Genomic DNA, 19,891 nt, shown 5'->3' on the forward strand with positions numbered 1-19,891 from the left:
TGCATTAAAAAGGCAAATCTCCACTTTTGTACAAAAGGACAGTGAGACTTTGTATCAGTCTTGGGAGAGATTTAAGGAGTTGTTGAGTATGTGTTATCATCATGGGTATGAGAATTGGCGCATAATGAGCTATTTTTATGAGGGACTTACACCTAGCGAGCTCCAATTTGTGGAGATGATGTGTAATGGTGAGTTCTTACAGAAAGATCATGATGAGGCCATAGAATACCTCAATGAGCTTGCTGAAAAAGCTTACACTTGGATTGGACCTAGTGCTACGGAAGGCACAAATAGGTCACGACCTGCAGGAAACCCAAATGGTGGTGGAATTTACCATCTCAGGGAAGAGGATAGCCTAAAGGCTAGGGTTGAGATGCTCACTAGGCAGCTAAATGTGTTAAAGACTAAGAACTTAAAGCCAACACACGTGGCTAATCATGCAGAGTCTTTTGGACCATATTTTGTGTGTGGTGGGGTAAATCATCTTGCCTAAGAGTGTCCCACACTTGCTGAGATGAGAGGGATGTATGAGGAACAATGCAATGCCTTAGGTATGTACAAGAAGTCTTTTATACCTTACTCTGATACCTATAATCTGGGATTGCGCAATCACCCCAATTTTAGTTAGAAGTCTTAAAAACCAACCGTCTGCACAACCCCCTAGATCATATCCTGTACCATATCATGCACCTTCATCTTCTAGGAGTCCTTTAGAAGACAATTTGCATTCTTTTATTATGGCACAAGGTAAAACTAGTCAAAAGTCTGAATCCTTGATTATGCAGGTTGTTGAAGAAAATAATGAGATAAAGAGTCAAGTATCTAAGTTGATGAGATCCTTGAGTGTGAATGAGCGTGACAAGTTCCATTCTCAAGCTCAATCCATACCCCAATGTCAACATATGGCTCAAGGAAATTTAAAGGAGGTCAATGCCATTGTGACACAAAGTGGTAAGTCCTCACACATCCCAACAACTGATAAGCCAGATGATGTTGATGAGGAACAAAGCAAGGATAGTGCTGAGTTGCCCAAAGAAACCGAGGTAATCAAGAGCCCAGTTAAGGTACCATTCCCTCAAGCTTTAAAATCAAGCAAGCGAACTTTGGATCCTAACAATGAAATCCTAGAGAATCTAAGGCAGGTAAAAATCAATCTTCCTCTATTGCATGTGATTAAACAAGTTCCTACTTATATAAAACTTCTCAATGATTTGTGTATAGTTAAGAGAAAGCACCATGTGAAGAAGACAGCGTTCCTGATAGAGCAAGTTAGTGCTCTAATTGAGCAGCGGATTCCTCCCAAGTACAAGGATCCTGGTTGTCCAACCATTGTATGCAGCATTGGAAATCATGAGTTTGGGCAAGCTTTGCTAGATTTAGGAGCTAGTGTGAATCTAATGCCATATTCTATTTATTTGCGGTTGGGGTTGGGAGAAATCAAACCAACCACTGTAGTATTGCAATTGGCTAACCGTTCAGTCAAAGTACACCGGGGTGTGGTAGAGGATGTTCTAATTCAAATTGACAAATTTTATTATCCTGTTGATTTTCTAATCCTTGACACTAGCTTTGCTGTTGATACCACTTCTAAAATTCCATTGATTTTAGGTAGGCATTTCCTTGCAACTGCTAATGCTCTTATTAATTGTAGAAATGGGCTTATGAAACTATCTTTTGGAAACATGACTCTCGAGGTGAATATCTTCCATATTGCAAAATAGCCAGAAGATGATGACGAGGGCTACCAAACTACATGATTGACTCACTCGTGGATAGGGGAGTTTCTATAGCTCATGATTTTGATCCCCTTGAGTATTTTCTTGTTAATTCTGAGTTTGATTCTATCAGTGATCCATATGATATAGTTGATACTTGTGTTATTTTTTATAGAATTCAGGATTATGGCACTCGGGCATGGAAACTGAAGTTTGAGGAGTTGCCTGAGAAAGGTGAAAAACAAATTCCTTCAAGTGTGGAAGCACCCAAAGTTAAATTGAAGCCTCTGCCTAAGGGTTTAAAGCATGCTTTCCTTGATCCAAGTGATACTTTTCCTGTTATTATCTCATCTGAATTGTCTCAGTCTCAAGGTGAGAAATTAATTCGGACCCTAAGTGAGCATAAGTTGGCCTTAGGTTGGAGCATTGCTGATATAAAGGGTGTTAGTCCCCTGGTCTTTTCTCATAAAATTAATTTAGAGGAAGGAACTAACCCTCGTAGAGACCCCCAGCGTAGGCTTAATCCTACTATGAAAGAAGTGGTGAAAAATGAAGTGTTGAAACTATTAGATGCATGAATGATATATCTTATTGCTGATAGTAAATAAGTAAGTCCTACACAAGTTATTCCTAAAAAGTCAAGTGTTACTGTGGTGAGGAATGACTTGGGAGAGTTAGTCCCTACAAAACTTGTGACTGGGTATGTGCATTGATTATAGAAAATTGAATGCTACCACCCGGAAAGACCATTTTCCTCTCCCTTTTATTGATCAAGTTCTTGAGCGTGTGACTGGTCATCATTTCTATTATTTCTTGGAAGGTTATTCTAGTTATTATTAAATTGAAATTGCATTAGAAGACCAGGATAAAACCATTTTCATTTGTCCATTTGGTACTTATGCTTTTTGTAGAATGTCATTTGGATTGTGTAATGCACCTGTTACTTTTCAAGGTTGCATGATGAACATTTTTAGTGACATTGTTGAAAATTGGATGGAAGTTTTTATAGATGATTTGACTATTTTTGGATCTTCTTTTGACGTATGCTTATTGAATTTAGAGAGAGTGTTGACTCGTTGTGAAGAGAAGGAATTAGTTTTGAATTGGGAGAAATGCCACTTTATGGTACATTCAGGTATTGTCTTAGGGCATATTATTTCTTCTAGGGGGATAGAGGTTGATCAATCTAAGATTGAATTAATCTCTAAGTTGCCTACACCTAGGACAGTAAAGGATGTGAGATCCTTTATTAGACATGCGGGCTTTTATAGGAGGTTCATACAAAATTTTTCCACGATATCTAGACCACTATGTGATCTCCTATCTAAAGATGCCCCATTTAAGTGGACACAAGCTTGTCAAAAGGCCTTTAAAACGCTAACTGGCAAGTTTACCTCAACACCCATAATGCAGCCACCTGATTGGACTTTACCTTTTGAGATCATGTGTGATGCTATTTATTTTGTTATAGGTGTTGTTCTTGGACAGCGAAGGGAGGGGAAGCCTTTTGTTATTTATTATGCTAGTAGAATTCTAAATAGTGCTCAGATGAATTATCTCACCACTGAAAAAGAGTTGCTAGCTGTAGTGTTTGCTTTGGATAAGTTTTGTGCTTACTTGATTGGTTCTCCTATTATTATTTTCACAGATCATGCAGCCCTTAAGTACTTTCTTACAAAGAAGGATGCTAAGGCACGACTGATACGGTGGATTTTACTTTTACAGGAATTTGACATCACCATCAAAGAGAAGAAAGGAGTGGAGAACGTAGTGGTTGACCATCTCTCGAGGCTCACATTTGAGGACACATCTGACCACCTGCCAATCAGGGATGATTTTCCCGATGAGCATTTACTTTCTATTACTTCTCTACCATGATTTGCTCACATTGTGAATTATTTGACTGCAGGTGAGATACCAGTGGATTGGAACGCTCAGGACAAGAGGAAGTTCATGACTAAGGTACGTAATTTCTATTGGGATGACCCTTTCCTTTTCAAATACTGCCCTGACCAAATTTTAAGGCGTTGCATTCCTGATGAAGAGATTGCTAGCGTCTTGGAATTTTGTCACTCCCAAGCTTGTGGGGGCTACTTTTCAATGAAGAAAACCGCTGCAAAAATTTTGCAGTGTAGATTTTATCGGCCCACCTTGTTTAAGGATGCAAACATCTATTGTCGCTCATGTGAAAAATGTCAAAAGTTAGGAGTTATGTCCCATTGTAATATGATGCCCTTAAACCCAATTTTGGTGATTGAAATTTTTGATTATTGGGGCATTGATTTTATAGGACCATTTCCTCCTTCTTTTGGATACCAGTATATTATTGTGGCAGTAGATTATGTGTTAAAATGGGTAGAGGTAGCAACTTGAAGGAGTAATGATAATAGGACGGTAATTAAATTTCTCAAAGAGAATGTGTTATCTCGATTTGGTACACCACGTGCTATCATTAGTGATCGGTGTACACATTTTTGCAACCGTTCTTTTGAAGTTTTGATAAAAAATATGAGGTGGTACATAAGATCTCTACTGCCTACCATCCCCAGACAAGTGGACAGGTAGAACTTGCAAACAATGAAATTAAGCAAATTTTAGAAAAAACGGTCAACTTGGATTGCAAAGATTGGTCTTTGAGACTAACTGAAGCGCTTTGGGCCTACCGTACAGCTTTCAAAACTCCCTTAGGCATGTCATCTTATAAGCTTGTTTTTTGAAAGCCTTGCCCCTTATTTGTGGAGCTCGAGCATCGAGTTTATTGGGCTATCAAGCATTTCAATTTTGACGTGGGAGAAGCAGGTAAGCTTAGAAAATTTCAGTTGACCGAGTTAGAGGAGTTGAGAAATGATGCTTATGAGAACTCTAGAATCTATAAGGCTAAAATGAAAGTGTTTCATGATAAAAATATTTTGAGAAAAACGTTTAAGCCAAATGATCGAGTGTTCTTATATGATTGTAGACTCCATAAGCACCCAGGAAAACTTAGGTCTAGGTGGACTAGCCCTTTTGTTGTGAAAAATGCTTTTGCAAAGGGGGCGATAGAAATAGATGATCTTAAGGATGGTCAGATCTTTAAAGTAAATGGTCAACGCCTTAAAGTATTAATTGATAGACAAGTTTCGGAAGTGGAAGACATTCCACTTGTGGATCTGGTCTATCAACCTTGACCACACCACGCAGGTATATTTTTCTTTATTTGTTTTGTTTTATTTTTGTTTTCTCTTATTTTCTTTCTTTTCCTTTTTGTTTGCTGTTGTTTTCTTTGTTTTTGTTTGCAAGTTAGTTTCATTTTGTCATTTCAAGTTACCATCTTTGGTGCTTAGCGAGCTACCCACATCACTCATCAGGTGTATTCTATCATTTTTAGTTATTCCCCATTCAAATTTGATTCTTAAACATTGATGACAATGGTTCATTTAAGTTGGGGGGTGGTGGTGCAAATTCAGTATTGAAAATGTTTGTTGGAACTCTGTGACATATTTTCATGCGTAAATTTGTTTTTTAATTTTGCATCACACGTCATCTTTTTCACATGTGTACTCATTCTCATTCATAGTCATCTTCGTGAATTCATCAAACCCACCATAATCATTTTTTGCTGAGGCATTTACAAAATCTTTAATGCACTCATCCAAGTTTTGTGATAAGATGGTGGTTTGACACATGTAGCTAGAGAACTCTTTTGCTTAAGTATTAATGTGAGTTTTCGAGAGAATTGAGAGCCTACAAATGCAATAAATTGTGATAAGCGTTCATTGATATGTTGAATTGGACACTTCTTTTGAGAATATCATTACATTGTTTGTGGTAGGATGATGGATATGCTTGGGATATGACGAAGGTCAACTTAGGATCAACGTTTGAGCCTTTCAAGCTAACCATTTCTATCATAGACCCATAGTAGCCAACTTTGAGCCAATAAACACATGTAACATTTTCTTTTCATATGCCCACATGCATGCCTCTCCACATTGGAGTATAGCTTATACACTAATTTTTTCTATTCTTGTTACTTCCAAGTGTGTACTAGATGTGAAATTCTTCTTTTTGAAATGAATAAAAAAATGAGAGAAAAAAAGGAAGAACACGAGTTACAAGTTGTTCAAGTGAGTGAGCTTCAAAGGCAAAAATACCAAGGCTGGGTAAAAATAGCAAAATACCAGGGTGACAAGTAATTGATCACCAAATTATAAAAAGAAAATGATGAAAAAAAAAGAAAAAAAAAAAAGGAAAAGGGAAAAGAAAAAGAGGCATTATTTGATGATTTGAAAGGTTGAAGAGTACATCAAGTGAGATGTGTGGTCTACTGAGATATTTAATAAGATTCCCTTTGTATGTATTTGAAAATTTTTGAATCATTTTTCATTTTTTTTCATATAGCTCCAAACCTAAGTCACGTTACAATCTTTTGTGTTGACCGTTTTGATCCTAAGTAAGCTTTTGGAAAGAATGATTGAATTCTCATTTGTTAGTGATCCTATCATAAGATCAATGCTTGCTTGTTGCTTGTTCATAATTACCTAAATCTCTATGTGATTGTGTGTACACCATTTGTCAACTTCATAGAGAGAGCCCTTACACAAAACACTATTATACCGGTGAGTTATGGAGTTAAACATTTTGTTTGAGACATTCTTGATGTTGCATGTGTCAAGGTTAGTGGTAAGATGGTTATAGCTTGGAAAACACACACACACTTTGTGAATTGCTATAAGTGGATTGATCTTGATGGGTTATTGGATTCCTTAGTTTGTTTTTAATATGTGAATTTGGAAAATGTGAATTAGTGGCCTATTTTAGTGATTCTCATCTCTTTCATCTCTTTAGTATATAAATTGTTAAGGACTAGCAATAAGCAAGTTAGGAGGTGTGATAAGTGTACGAAAGTGCACTCTAAATACCCAATTACTGTACTAAAATGCTAAAATGTTAATAGAAATCATTGAAATTAATGTGTATTCTTGAATTGAGTTTCTATTTATATTGGGATACTCTTAAGCTGATTTTTATGTTTAATTTCAGAGTCTATAAAAGAGCAAGTCCAAACCCTTTCAAATTCAAAGGACTTTCAAGTGGGCAAGACGTTGGAACAACCTAAGAACTTTCAACGAGTGTAGGACTCTTCAAATAAGGCTAATGATGGGGTTTGAGAGTAATTCGGATCAGAGTCCAAAATGCGCTAGGAGACAGAATGGACATACTTTATTATTTTAATCATAACTTTTTGCTCCGATATCGGATTGATGCGATTCTTGATGTGTTAGAAAGCTATCTTAAAGGATTACAAAGTTTTCTATAATAAGGATTTCCAAATTCGAACTCCTAAAGCGCGTACCTGACTGTCAAGTTGAGTCTTAAAATTTAGACGATTTTATGTGCGGAAATATGAAGACATTAGGATTTCTTTCCTACTCTATTTAAGCACATCATTAGCACGAAATTAGGAGTGGAGAAGAGGGAAGATGACTCAGTTTGAAGGAGGAAGATCTGAAATTAATTTTCATGGCCACCGTTTGCTCTATTTTTCTCTTGAGATTTTTGTTGTCCATTATATTTATGGGTAACTAAATTCTCAAGTAGGGCTAGGGATGAACTTACACATTAGATGGTATTTTTAATTTATTCTTGATTTATGTATTTGATTTTCGATTAATAAAATTCTTTTGGTTTATCATTCTCAATTTATCGTTAATGTTTTCTTTTCCAAATAATCATAGAATTTATCCTATTTAAGGATTTAGTCATGCTTTTTCTATTGAATGGATTGACTCTTTGATTATGTTTGGATCAATTATTTTTCTATATTGATTTAATTCTTTAATGTAATATCGCTTCCTGAGTATATTGTCATCGTTGGATTTTCTCAATACTGATAATAATTTATGTATTTTAAAAGTGGTGAATGATTTTTCAAAGGGTTACATTTGGTTTAATCTTGGTTTATAAATCTATACCTTCCGATTGGGAATTTTGAGAATTGAGTTCTGAATTGAGTTATTCAATGAATGAAGAGTAATTAAAATATCAAATTTGTGCAAGGGATTCCTGACGCTTTACTGTTTGTCAAATTTGAGTACTTTTTCTATTAGTCACTTTGCTTCACTTTAATTGCATTTAAAATAATCTTTGTTCTTCATTAATCATTTTAACATTTTTTTTAGTTTCTTTGTTCTTCTACTATTCTTTTAATTTGTCTCTCTGTGAAATCGACACCTCAAAGATGTGCTATAACTACCGCGTTATTCTTTGGGCGTAATCAATGCTCCTCAAGTCTAAAGTCCAAATTTCATTGGGTGTAAACAATCTCTATGAGCTATCAAATTGGAAGATTTTCTCTTTGAATTACCTAATATGCACTTGCGGGCAACTCCTTGTGGAGGGCATATATTCCCTTGAGATTAATCGGGACATTGTTCCTAGACACCTGGTGCCAATAAAAAAAAAAAAAAAGATGAGAAGATATGTGATGAAAGTTGAATAATCTATTGTTATAATATAATTTTTTAATATAATTTTTGTTTTGAGATTTAAAAAAGTTGAATTGTTAATTGTATTTTGTGTGAGAGTTTGGAAAAGTTACAATAATTAGATGAGATGAGATAATTTATGTAACCAAACAAGATCTAAATTTTATTTGTAAAATATATAAAGGAAAAATGTTTTATCTTTGATTTATCATTCAATTTGAAATCTTTCCTCAACCTACCATAGAACTTTATTGTAATTTGCATCCTTAAAAAATGAAATTTCCCTAGAAAGTTCTAACATTTCAAGAAATAATTTTTTAAGTAAAAATTATTATTTATAAAAATATTCTTTAAAATTAAAAGTTAGGAAAAACAAACTAAAGACATTTTTAAAAATAATTTTCACTTTTCTCAAATCATGTTTTGTGTTAAGAATTATTGGTCAATTTTTATTTGTGGCTAAACTATTTCCCTTTTATAAAACAACTTATAAAAGTAATTTTATTTTTAAATATAATTATATAAAAGATTGTATAGGTAATTAAGTATAGTAGGTTTGTTTCCAAAACAGTAGGGTAAAGGGGTACGATACTCCGCCCACCCCTTTACGACTCCTTTACTTCTCACGTGTTTTTTTTTATTATTTTAATAGAAGCTAATGTACTCATACATTCAAAATTATTTCACAAGCAACCTCCAGCTTACCTTACCTCGCACTCTCCCCTCGCTCGTGCTGTCTTTCTATCATCTCTGCCCACCACCACCGTTTGGCTCCATTTCAGGTGAGTTTCCTTTATTCCCTCTATCCTCTACCTCCCACCATGATTCTCTCTCTCTCTCTCTCTCTCTCTCTCTCTCTCTCTCTCTCTCTCTCTCTCTCTCTCTCTCTCTCTCTCTCTCTCTCTCATTCTCCCTCTCTCTACATGGGTGTTGAGTGAAAATGATTACTGTATAGCTACAACTGCCGTTGTCGTCACCATCTCGACTCCATCATCACCATACGCAGACTCTATGAGCCTCTGGTAAGCCCCAAAACCCTTCATCTCTCTCCACCTTTGCATGTGCCCTAACTTTTTTTTTGTGCAAAATCCCTAGATTATTGTCCATTGAGAATTCCTTCCAACTTGAAAACTTGCTTGAACTGTACTTAACAAACCAATTTATGCCATTTAAAACCCGAAGGACCACATCATCAAGCTTTATATTCAAATATCTTTGCAAATCTTGATGGTATATTCTGAAAGTAAGAAGAAGAAAGCTTAAAATGGTTAATAAAATCCTCATTTAGTACAGAATTGGATTTGGGTAGCATTGTTGTTAAAAAAACAAAGCTTCTATGCACAAATTTGTTCTATCTTTTAATAGTAAATCATCTAAAATTTGAAGGTGGTAGAACTTGTGATGATGAAATGGGTTTCAAATTGAAATCTTAACAAACATCATCCAAAATGCACTTATGATGGTTGCATGACAACCATAAAATATGGGTTTTCTCTGTTTTAGCACTTTGATTCGTTCTCTTCATATTTTGAGGCCTCGAAGCACATGGCAACTTCTCGAGGTGAAACTTGGAGTGTTTCACCAAAATTTTCCTCCTTAACTTTGGAGCTATGAGTGGGATAATCTATTTCTGGCTTCACAAAGTAATACTCCGAGAATTCTTGCCAACCCTTTTATAACCAAATTCCACCATCACATCTCACCAATTCTACTTTCCATTATTCACAACTTGGAAGATTAAAAAATATTATATTTTACAACCCTTCTCTATACTTCCTTGCAAACCTTCTCAGAATCGTATGTAAAGAAGCTATGCTTAAGTTTACATAAAAAAAATGCAACAAAACACAAAAAATACATGCACACAATGCTTCTCCACCCACAGCTTTACAACCTCTTTACCTCTTGCATGGCTTTTTTTTTTTTTAATAAACAAAAGCATCGAATGAGAGCTTCATCTTTCCCTTATTCTTTTGTACTTGATTTACCATTAGCATATGAAATTATGTATTCCATTAATGAACTATGCTATTAAATAGATGAACTTATGTTTATTTGATTTATTTAAATTTGCTAGATTATTTTGCAAGTCACACTCCTTGTCAATTAAAAAAAGATGGAAAAAATTCGTTGAAGGTTTTGTGAATGTTGACGATTGTTCGAATATTAATGAAAATATAGATGGAAATGTGGACGTCGAAGAGCCTAAGGTGGGAATTTCATTTTCTCCTTCAGAAAAAGTAAGAGAATACTATACAAAATATGTGAAACAAGTTAGTTTTGGTGTTACAAAAAGGAGTTCCAAAACTGGTGATTACAGAAAGGTGAGGAGGTATTTCATGCTTGCATGTGTACGTCAAGGCACATCTGAAAGCACGTCGTCTAATATTCTGAAGCCAAGGCCTATGGAGAAAAAAGGATGCAAGGTCAGAATCAATGCAATCTTAGATTCTGAATGTGAGTTTTGCTTGAGCCATGTTGTGCTTGAGCACACACGTCCCGAGTCCCGAAAAAGCAATATATATTAGATGTCACAAGACGTTGGATTCAGTGAGCAAAAAGCAATTGGAATACAATGACAGGGCTGACATATGGTTGAGCAAGAGCTACAATTCTATGGTTGTTGAAGCATGTGGTTATAAAAATCTCAATTTTGGAGAGAGAGATTCCTGTAATTATATACGTGAGACAAGACTACATCGACTTGGGATGAGAGGTGCTGAAGTTCTGCAAAACTACTTCATTAGAATGCAAGAACAAAATGATGACTTCTATTATGTTATGGATGTGGATGACGAACTCTGAGTAAGAAATGTTTTTTGGCAGATGCCCGAAGTAGGACTGCATACAAATATTTTGGGGATGTTATCACATTCGATACAACATATTTGATGAATGCATAAAAAATGTCATTTGCTCCATTTTTCGGGGTCAATCATCATGGTCAATCAATTTTGTTTGAATGCGGTTTGATATCGGGTGAGGATACAGAGACATTTATATGGTTGTTTGAATTATGATTGAAGTGTATAAATGGTCGAGCTCTAGCTTTAATAATCATTGATCAAGATAAAGCAATACAAATTGCAATTGCAAAAGTGTTTCCATTGTCTCGCCATCGATTTTGCTTATGACATATTATGAGAAAAGTACCGGAGAAATTTGTTGCAAATTTCTGGTACGTGGTCATTAAGAGTGACCTGCACAAGTGTGTTTATGACACCTTGAATCATCATGACTTTGAAAAATCTTGGATGCATTTGCTTGATACTTATGATCTACAATGTAATGTATGGTTGGAGTGGCTATATTCTTAGCAACATCTTTGGGTACCAGCATATGTGAAATGCCATTTTTAGGTAGACATGTCAACCATGCAATACAGTGAATGTATGAATGCATTTTTTTATGTCAATTAAAAAATGACATTGAAGCAATTTGTAGATCAGTATGATAATGTCCTAAGACGGAAGGTTGAGAATGATAGTGCAGCTAATTTTACATCCTTCTACACTTAGATTCCATACATAAGGCATTATGCCATTAAGAGGCAATCCCAAGAAGTCTATACGAATGCAAGATTTTGAGAAGTTTAAGGTGAGTTTAGAGGCTGGCTATTCTGTTGCCAAGTTTTGATTAACTGTGAAGGTGTAATTTATACATACCAAGTTACGGATAAAGTAAAAGTAACAGATGGATTAATCAAACGGGTATATTTTGTTGTTTATTTCAATGACGAGGAGTTTGAAGTAAAGTGTACATCCAATTTATTTGAATTCAAGGGCATTTTGTATAGGTATGTCCTTCATGTGCTCACATTATGATATGGATGAGTTACCTTCATATTACATCATTGATAGGTGGAGGAAAGACATTAAGCGAACGTATACCCTCATTAGATATAGTTACGATGATTTGGGTAACAACCCTAAATCACAACGATGGTAAACTAAGGCATTTTATAAGATTGTTGATAATGCATCCAACACTGAAGAAGATTGTATCAAATTGTTGAGCCAGTTAGATGGGTTGAAGCAACAATGGGTTCAACCAAAGTCTATGTGCGGTAGTAGTACTCCGACCCGAGTTGGTCCAACCAAGATAATTGGAAGTGGTAAATTGCTTAGTTCCAGAGTAAGACGAAGTAAAGGGAGGCTACTATCCAAGCGAACATAGTCATTTGTTGAAAGCAGTCAAGAGAGTAAAAAAAAAAAAAGAAAAAGACAAAAGAGTAGTCAAATTGAGGTTTGGTTATAAAATGTTTGTGTTGACTAAGTTTTGTCTTGTTTTGAAAATATCGACATTAATGTTTGACTGTACTACTATTAGCAGAAGCTAAGTCAAGCAGTCCACTTTACTATGACACCTGATTTACATTCACTGTACAATACCACATTTACTGCCATGTCAATTGTGGTATTGTCTTATTATTTTTTCTTCATATTTTCATGCTTATAATTCAACATATTTTTTTTTAGGTGCAACAACCTTTGTTCGAACTTGTAGACCACTATGATGATTGCAATTCACAAGGAAGCTAGGATGTAGACATTGATATTTGTGAGTATTAATTTCAATATTTATTAGATTATTCTAGAAAAATATAATAATAAGTCTTCTATTATCAGTTAATACGTTTACAACTCTATTTATAATGCAAGTTTAGGATTGTAGCACCAGTATGAGATGGATGGATGGATTATGTTACTTTGGTCAAATTGCAACATTTAAAAGATCACACCTGTATAGTTTTTGAAATTTTCTTGTAATGTGTACAATATTTGACAAATTATAAGGTTTAACAAATCAGTTGAAAGTTTGTTGTATTGTGTACATTTTTTACGAAGTTGTGATGTAGATAAACTAAAAATTATTGTCATGGACTTTTTTGGGCTTGTAATTCTGATCAATCAACATAGTTCGAATGTAAATGGTACACAATGAATGCTACTATGAATGCATTTTCATCTTTATTTAGAGATATCATGACTTGTAACATACTTAAAATATTTTCAAATATTTATTTTGTGTCGTTGGTTTTCTTTTTATAAGTAGAGTTTTTATTGTTATGTCTCTTTGTTTATCTTTGATTTATCATTCAATTTGTAATCACTCCTCAAACTACCATATAATTTTATTGTAATTTTCTCTCAATTCTTTTTTATTGTAATTTGTACCTCATTTTCTCCTTAAAAAAGAAAGTTTCCCTAAAAGGTTATAAGATTTTAAGAAATAGTTTTTTTAAAATAAAAAACATTATTTATAAAAATACCCTTATTTTAAAAATATATGATTGTAGAAAAAATGTGAAAGAGACAATCTATTTGTAAGTTTTATTTTTTATACACACAACAGATTCCTGATGTGAAAGATTTTCATTTCACTTAGACTAGTAGTGCAATTTGAAAGCATTTATATTATTTTATAAAAAAAAATACTCTCATTTTAAAATAGAATTAATCATTCTATTATATGAAAAAATGAGTGATAATTTAATTTTTTTAATATTATAATATATATGTTCTATTACGAGTGATGTGAATGGACTTATTTATAACAAAATTCAATGCGAAAATGATTGTATGTGTTGATATTACTCCGTTTGTATCCCTTGAGAAGTGAGCAAGAATTAATATCGTAGGGTAGAGGGGTTGAGGTAGGCATTGTTGTCTATGGCGTTGGTAGAGGATGACGTGAAATTAGAGAAATGAGTATCCTTTTGTAAAGGAGAAGAGGACCAATGTATATACGCTACGATTGCTACTTAATTAATTTCTTTTATATCATAAAAGCTTAACTTCAATGTCAAAAATTTCGACCAACCCTTTTGAACGGCATGCACAAATCAACAAATAGTGCTGCACAATTTACGAGCTTTAGATTAAAGAAGGTAGGCATTTTCTTTTTTATATTTTTACTACCTTTGTCAATCTCATTCCGGGACTAGTTTGAATAATGAGATGATAAGTTAAATAAAATATTATTTTTAATATTATTATTATTTTAAAATTTTAAATTATTTATTATATTTTATGTAAAAATTTAAGAAAATTAGAATGATGAGATGAGATGATTTTTGTACCCAAACGAACTTTTAATTGAATACCGTATTAGTGTTTTAATACGATTTCTTTTATATATACTTAAGGAGTAGATAAATGCTTTGGTTCCTGAATTTGGGTCCCAAATGGTTGCTTTTTTTTTTTTTAAGCTAGTGATTAAGAAAATGTTTTTTTAATGATATTGTGAATTTTTTATTTTTTTTAAATGTTTATGATGATTAAAAAAATACATGAAAAAAAATAAAAATAAAAAAGTGAAATAGACTATTTGAGACACTTCTTCGAAACATTTTTTTGGTGGTTGTAGTGCTTCTCTAAGGAGTAATACTATACATTATATTCTTGTTCTATTATATAAAATGTCACACATTTATCATTGTTAGATGATAAAAAAAAAAAAAAAAAGAATCTAATAAAAGTAGTTGATGCAACAATGTAGGATTTTGTGGATGCTTTGATTTTCTTGCTAAAGAGCCATAGAGGGGTGGTGACACGGGGGTAGTTTGTTTGGAGATTCTACTTTCTCTTGATCCCTAGATTGATGAATATGTCAAACTCTAGATTTTAAAGGAAGTAGGAAGGAGAGTAGCTTTCAGTAGTTGGATGAATGGAGAGGTTTAGACTGAGCGGCGCTTGAGGCCTACTCCTTGAGAGAAAGGGACAACAAATGGTAAAACGGGGAGATTGATATATAGTCTACTATTATAACGATGGAGCACATGTGGCTTGTAATGGTTTCAAAAAATAAATGTCACTATAATAAAGAGATCACACAAAAATAAATTTATAAAATTAGAATGACTTTTTACGATACTTTAGATTTATTCTACAATAACAATAATTTTACAATTTAACGTACTATATCAAGTCATATCAGTTTGTAAATTTATTTTTATAGAATCTCTTTCTTTTAAAACATTTCAAGAAACAACAGCAATGGTGTCTTGCCTCGTAGGAGAGAAGCAAGGGAGGCACCAAAACATTTCAAGAAACAACAGCAATGGTGATTTGGGAAGTTCTTTTATAGATGAAATGGAGTCACGTAGCGAAAGAAAGAGTTTACAAATAAACTTCCTTTATATATATATATATATATATATAGGGGTGTGCAAAATTCTGAGAATTCTGACTCCGTCTGACTTCCGCTCCGACACCGACTCCGACGGAGTCGGAGTTGTCAGAATTCAGAGTAGCTCCGAATTTTTTTTTAAACCCAGCTGTAAAACGACGTCGTTTTACAGCTGGGTTTAAAAAAAAAAAATTTGAACGACACCATTCCACTTAATATGGAACGACGTCGTTTCATATTTAAATACCCTCCAAAATGCAGCCCCAGGTCCCCCGTCCCCCCTTCTTCTTCCTTCTTCTGCTTCCTTCTTCCTTCTCTCTCGCGTCTCACTGAACTAGTGAACTGTGAAGCCATCTCGCGCCTCACGTCTCGTGTCTTTCCTGCCAGTGTGCCGCCGTTCGTCGTTGCTCCTCCGTGTCGCCGTTCCTCGTTGCTCCTCTGTTCAGCTTCCACCTACGGTGAGAGTAAGGTTATGAGCCCTAAATTTAATTCAAGCACATCTCTTATGAATTGGAGCCAGCAGTTGTGATTCTTGTGAATTGGTTGTATTGAATATTCAATATAGTCCCAACACGGCGCTCAAAATCCTGAATTTTACATTGTATTGAAGACTTGCGCTCGAGTCAGGTGTCGAGCGCAAGTCGAGCGCACGTTGTATTGAACATTGGCTTGAGCGATATGTCGAGCGGAAGTCGAGCGAACCTCTCTGGAAGAGTTCTGCTCGAGCGCTACGTCGAGCACTCATCGAGCGAACCTCTCTGTATGAGTTCTGCTCGAGCGCCACGTCGAGCGCATGTCGAGCGAACCTCTCTGGATGGGTTCTGCTCTAGCGCCACATTGAGCGCACGTCTAGCGAGCCTTTCTGGATGGATTCTGCTCGAGCGCCACGTCGAGCGACCTCTCTGTATGAGTTCTGCTCGAGCGCCACTTCGAGCGAACCTTTCTGGATGGGTTCTGCTCGAGCACCACGTCGAGCGCACGTCGAGCGAACCTCTCTGTATGGCTTCTGCTCGAGTGCACGTCGAGCGCACATCGAGTGAACCTTTCTGGATGGGTTCTGCTCGAGCGCCATGTCGAGCGCACGTCGAGCGAACCTCTCTATATGGCTTTTGCTCGAGCGCACGTCGAGCGCACGTCGAGCGAACCTCTCTGTATGGCTTCTGCTCGAGCGCACGTTGAGCGAACCTCTCTGGATGGTTTCTGCTCGAGCGCACGTCGAGCGAACCTCTTTGGATGGGTTATGCTCGAGCGCCACTTCGAGCACATTTCGAGCGAACCTCTCTGGATGGGTTCCGCTGAGTCGAGCGCACGTCAACCGAACCTCGATGTAATAATACATCGATACAATAATATATTATGATACAATAATACATGTCCTATTGTATAATACAATAGCCTAGTTTATTTTTAAACTAATTTTTTGCTTCTAATTTAATTTTTTCAGCTTCATTGATTGTGATATGGATCCTAGACATAGTGGGGATGATCGTCCACAAGGGGATGTGGCGGATGCCAATACTACAACTCCTACACCGGTGGGTACTTCCACCCCTAGAGCCATATCTAAGGCAGCTACATCTAGAGCAGCTACATCTAGAGCAGCTACATCTAGAGCGAGTAGTCAACTCCCACTCCCAGTTGATATAGAGGATGAGGATATGTTCAACGAAGAGGAGGAGATGCCCATTGAGCAAGATCAACCACCACGACCTTCTAAAAAGAGGTCGTGGACATGGAAGCATTTCACCAAAATTCCTGGTGATATTGTGAACCCAGTAGCAAGATGCTATTATTGTGGATCACTTTGTGGATGCCATTCGAAGAAGCAAGATACCAGTGTGTTAATAGCACATCTAAATGGTTGCCAACGATATAAGATAGCGAAGGGATTGCAAGTCACTGATCAGACCAACCTCAGTTACCAAACTTCTACAGCCACTGATGGTACACAAACTAAGAAATTGGTCATCCCTCAATACAGTGAGAAGATGTTGAGGGACATGCTTGCAGAGATGATAATTACTGATGATATGCCATTTACCACAGTCGAGAAAAGAGGCTTTCGAAAGTTTCTAAATTTTGTTGAGCCACGATTTCTCATTCCATCACGGTATACAGTGATGCGAGATTGTATGAAGAGGCATGCGAAGGACAAGGAGGAGATGAGGAAGATGTTTATTACCACTGGCCAGAGTGTCTTTTACGACTGACACATGGACTTCCATATAAAACGTCTGCTATATGTGTATCATAGCACACTACATTGACAGTGAGTGGATTTTGCATAAAAAAATTATTAGTTTTAAAGAAATTGTGGATCATAAAGGTGCATCCATTGGGGCGAAGATGGATGATTGTTTAAAGGACTGAGAAATTCGAAAAGTGCTGTGTATTACAGTTGACAATGCCAGTGCGAAACAGCAATTGATTGGTTTAAGCGGAACACGACGGTGAGAGATGATGTCATTCGGGCCCACGAGTTTATTCACGTTCGATGCTGTGCTCATATCATTAACCTCATAGTTGTTGAGGGATTAAAAGAGGTTCATGATTCTATAACCCGAGTCCGTAACATTGTACGATATGTGAGGGGTTCCCCTCAAAGGCTTGCCAAGTTTAAGGCAATAGCAGAAAATCTGAAGATTGAATGTTCAAGTATGTTGTGCTTGGATGTTCCGACTCAATGGAATTCTACATACATGATGTTGGATGTGGCACAGAAGTACCAAAAAGCATTCGAGCGGATGGAGGTCGAGGATGGGGGCCTGAGGTATGCTTTGTTGGAGCCAGCAGGACAGGGGCTCGGTGCGCCGGACGCACATGATTGGACCAGTGTGAGTTATTTTGTTGAATTTTTAAGAACTTTTTATGAGATAACCATGCGACTATCTGGATCCAAATATACGACTGCGAACTCATTTTTCAGTGAGCTCTCGGAGCTTCACTTCCAGTTGGAAAATAGTTGTACTGACTCTGCTGGATTGTTATCTGATATGGCTACGAGGATGAAGATCAAATATGATAAATATTGGGAGAATATTGAGAAGATAAATAGATTGCTATTTGTGGCTGTGATCCTTGACCCCCGAGTTAAGTTGGCCGTTCTAGAATTTTGGGTAAATTTCGTCCTCGGGGCAGTGAAGGCTGCAGAGTTTATTAGATTGCTAAAAAGTGATGTTGATGACTTATATAATCACTACAGTACTAGTGCTCAGCCTTCATCCGCAGTTGGTAGCTCCTCACATTCGAGGCCGACAAGATCGACAGTTTCCTCAGGTGATACTGACCCATCTGTAGGGGTTAGATGCAATCGAATTATATGGCAGTATCATCAACTCATGTCAACAAGGAATATTATGCATTGTACATCTGAGGTTGAACGATATTTTATGGAAGCTGTCGAGGCACCTAGTGATGTATTTCAGTTATTAACTTGGTGGAAAGTTAATTCCATCAAATATCCAGTCCTTTCCCGTGTGGCCCGAGATGTGCTAGCCATTCCTGTCACTATGGTTGCCTCAGAGTCGGCATTTAGCACTGGATGTCGCGTGTTGGATGCTTATCGGAGTTCATTGTCACCGTCAACCGTGGAGGCCCTCGTTTGCACACAGAATTGGATAAGTGAAACGCCCATTGGATTAGATACCGTTGGTGTTGATGCCGAGAGCTATAGGCTTGAATTGGGTAAGTTTATATGCTTTTAAATGATGATTTAATTATTTTTAATGTTTCTAACTTCTACTTTTTATGATTTTATAGATCTAATTGTAAATTCTAACATAATTACCGATGATTGAGAGTCTGGAACGGACGCTACTTGAGAGTTGAGATGGAGTTGAGAGAACCTCCTTTGTTGGTAAGAATCAAATTATTCTTTTACCGTATTCAATTTTTTATTATCAATTTTTTTCATCTATTGATTGCTACTTTCTATCTTCATTTTAGGCATGACCAATGGAACAAAAAACATTTGAGTGAAATCCGTGTTTAATTTTGTTATTACGTTATAAATGAGACTGTTATAACTTATTGCTACATCATACATGTTATTTACTTTGTAAACTATTTATATAGTTATATTTATGTTGTTATATCCAGAGCAAAGACGTGGGATAAGTACTCTTTATTCTATAATTTCTATTAGTACTTATCCATCATCTATCAAATGTTTATAATTTATTATCCAACTGAAATTAATCGAATTATACAAATTCGTACTATCATTTTTCTCTATAAAATTTTAAATTTGTGTAATTTTCAACTCATGAGTCATGAGCACTTTTAATGCTAAATTTCAGGCGAACATAAAACAAATTAAAGATATAATCAAAATTCAGTAACAAAATCAGAAGGAATATTTAAATTATTGAAAACTTTTGAATAAACCAAATATTTGTAGATGGTTCACTTTTAAAAAGAAAATATATACTGCTCACTATCCGAAACAAAATTGAACAACAAAATTTAAATAATAATAAAAAAAAGAACATAAAACAACAACTCAATAAATTTATTTATTTATTGAGTTTGGAAATTTAATTCGGAATCGGAGCTCTGACCTCCGTTCGGAAACTCCCT

General features: G+C 35.7%; 1 protein-coding gene and 1 non-coding gene across 2 annotated transcripts; one reads left to right on the forward strand and one right to left on the reverse strand.

Moving 5' to 3' along the window:
* On the reverse strand, positions 1 to 108 carry LOC118349806. Its single transcript, XR_004802720.1, has one exon. It is a non-coding gene; the product is annotated as a small nucleolar RNA R71 (small nucleolar RNA).
* Positions 109 to 124: 16 nt separating this feature from the next.
* Positions 125 to 3,593, forward strand: LOC108995832. Its single transcript, XM_035695203.1, has 4 exons — positions 125 to 475; positions 786 to 1,694; positions 1,898 to 2,087; positions 3,187 to 3,593. The coding sequence occupies exons 1-4, from the start codon at positions 125 to 127 to the stop codon at positions 3,591 to 3,593; spliced, it is 1,857 nt and encodes a 618-aa protein (XP_035551096.1).
* The last annotated feature ends 16,298 nt before the right edge of the window (positions 3,594 to 19,891 follow it).

The sequence above is a fragment of the Juglans regia genome, chromosome 10 (assembly GCF_001411555.2).
Source record: "Juglans regia cultivar Chandler chromosome 10, Walnut 2.0, whole genome shotgun sequence".
Classification (NCBI taxonomy): domain Eukaryota; kingdom Viridiplantae; phylum Streptophyta; class Magnoliopsida; order Fagales; family Juglandaceae; genus Juglans; species Juglans regia.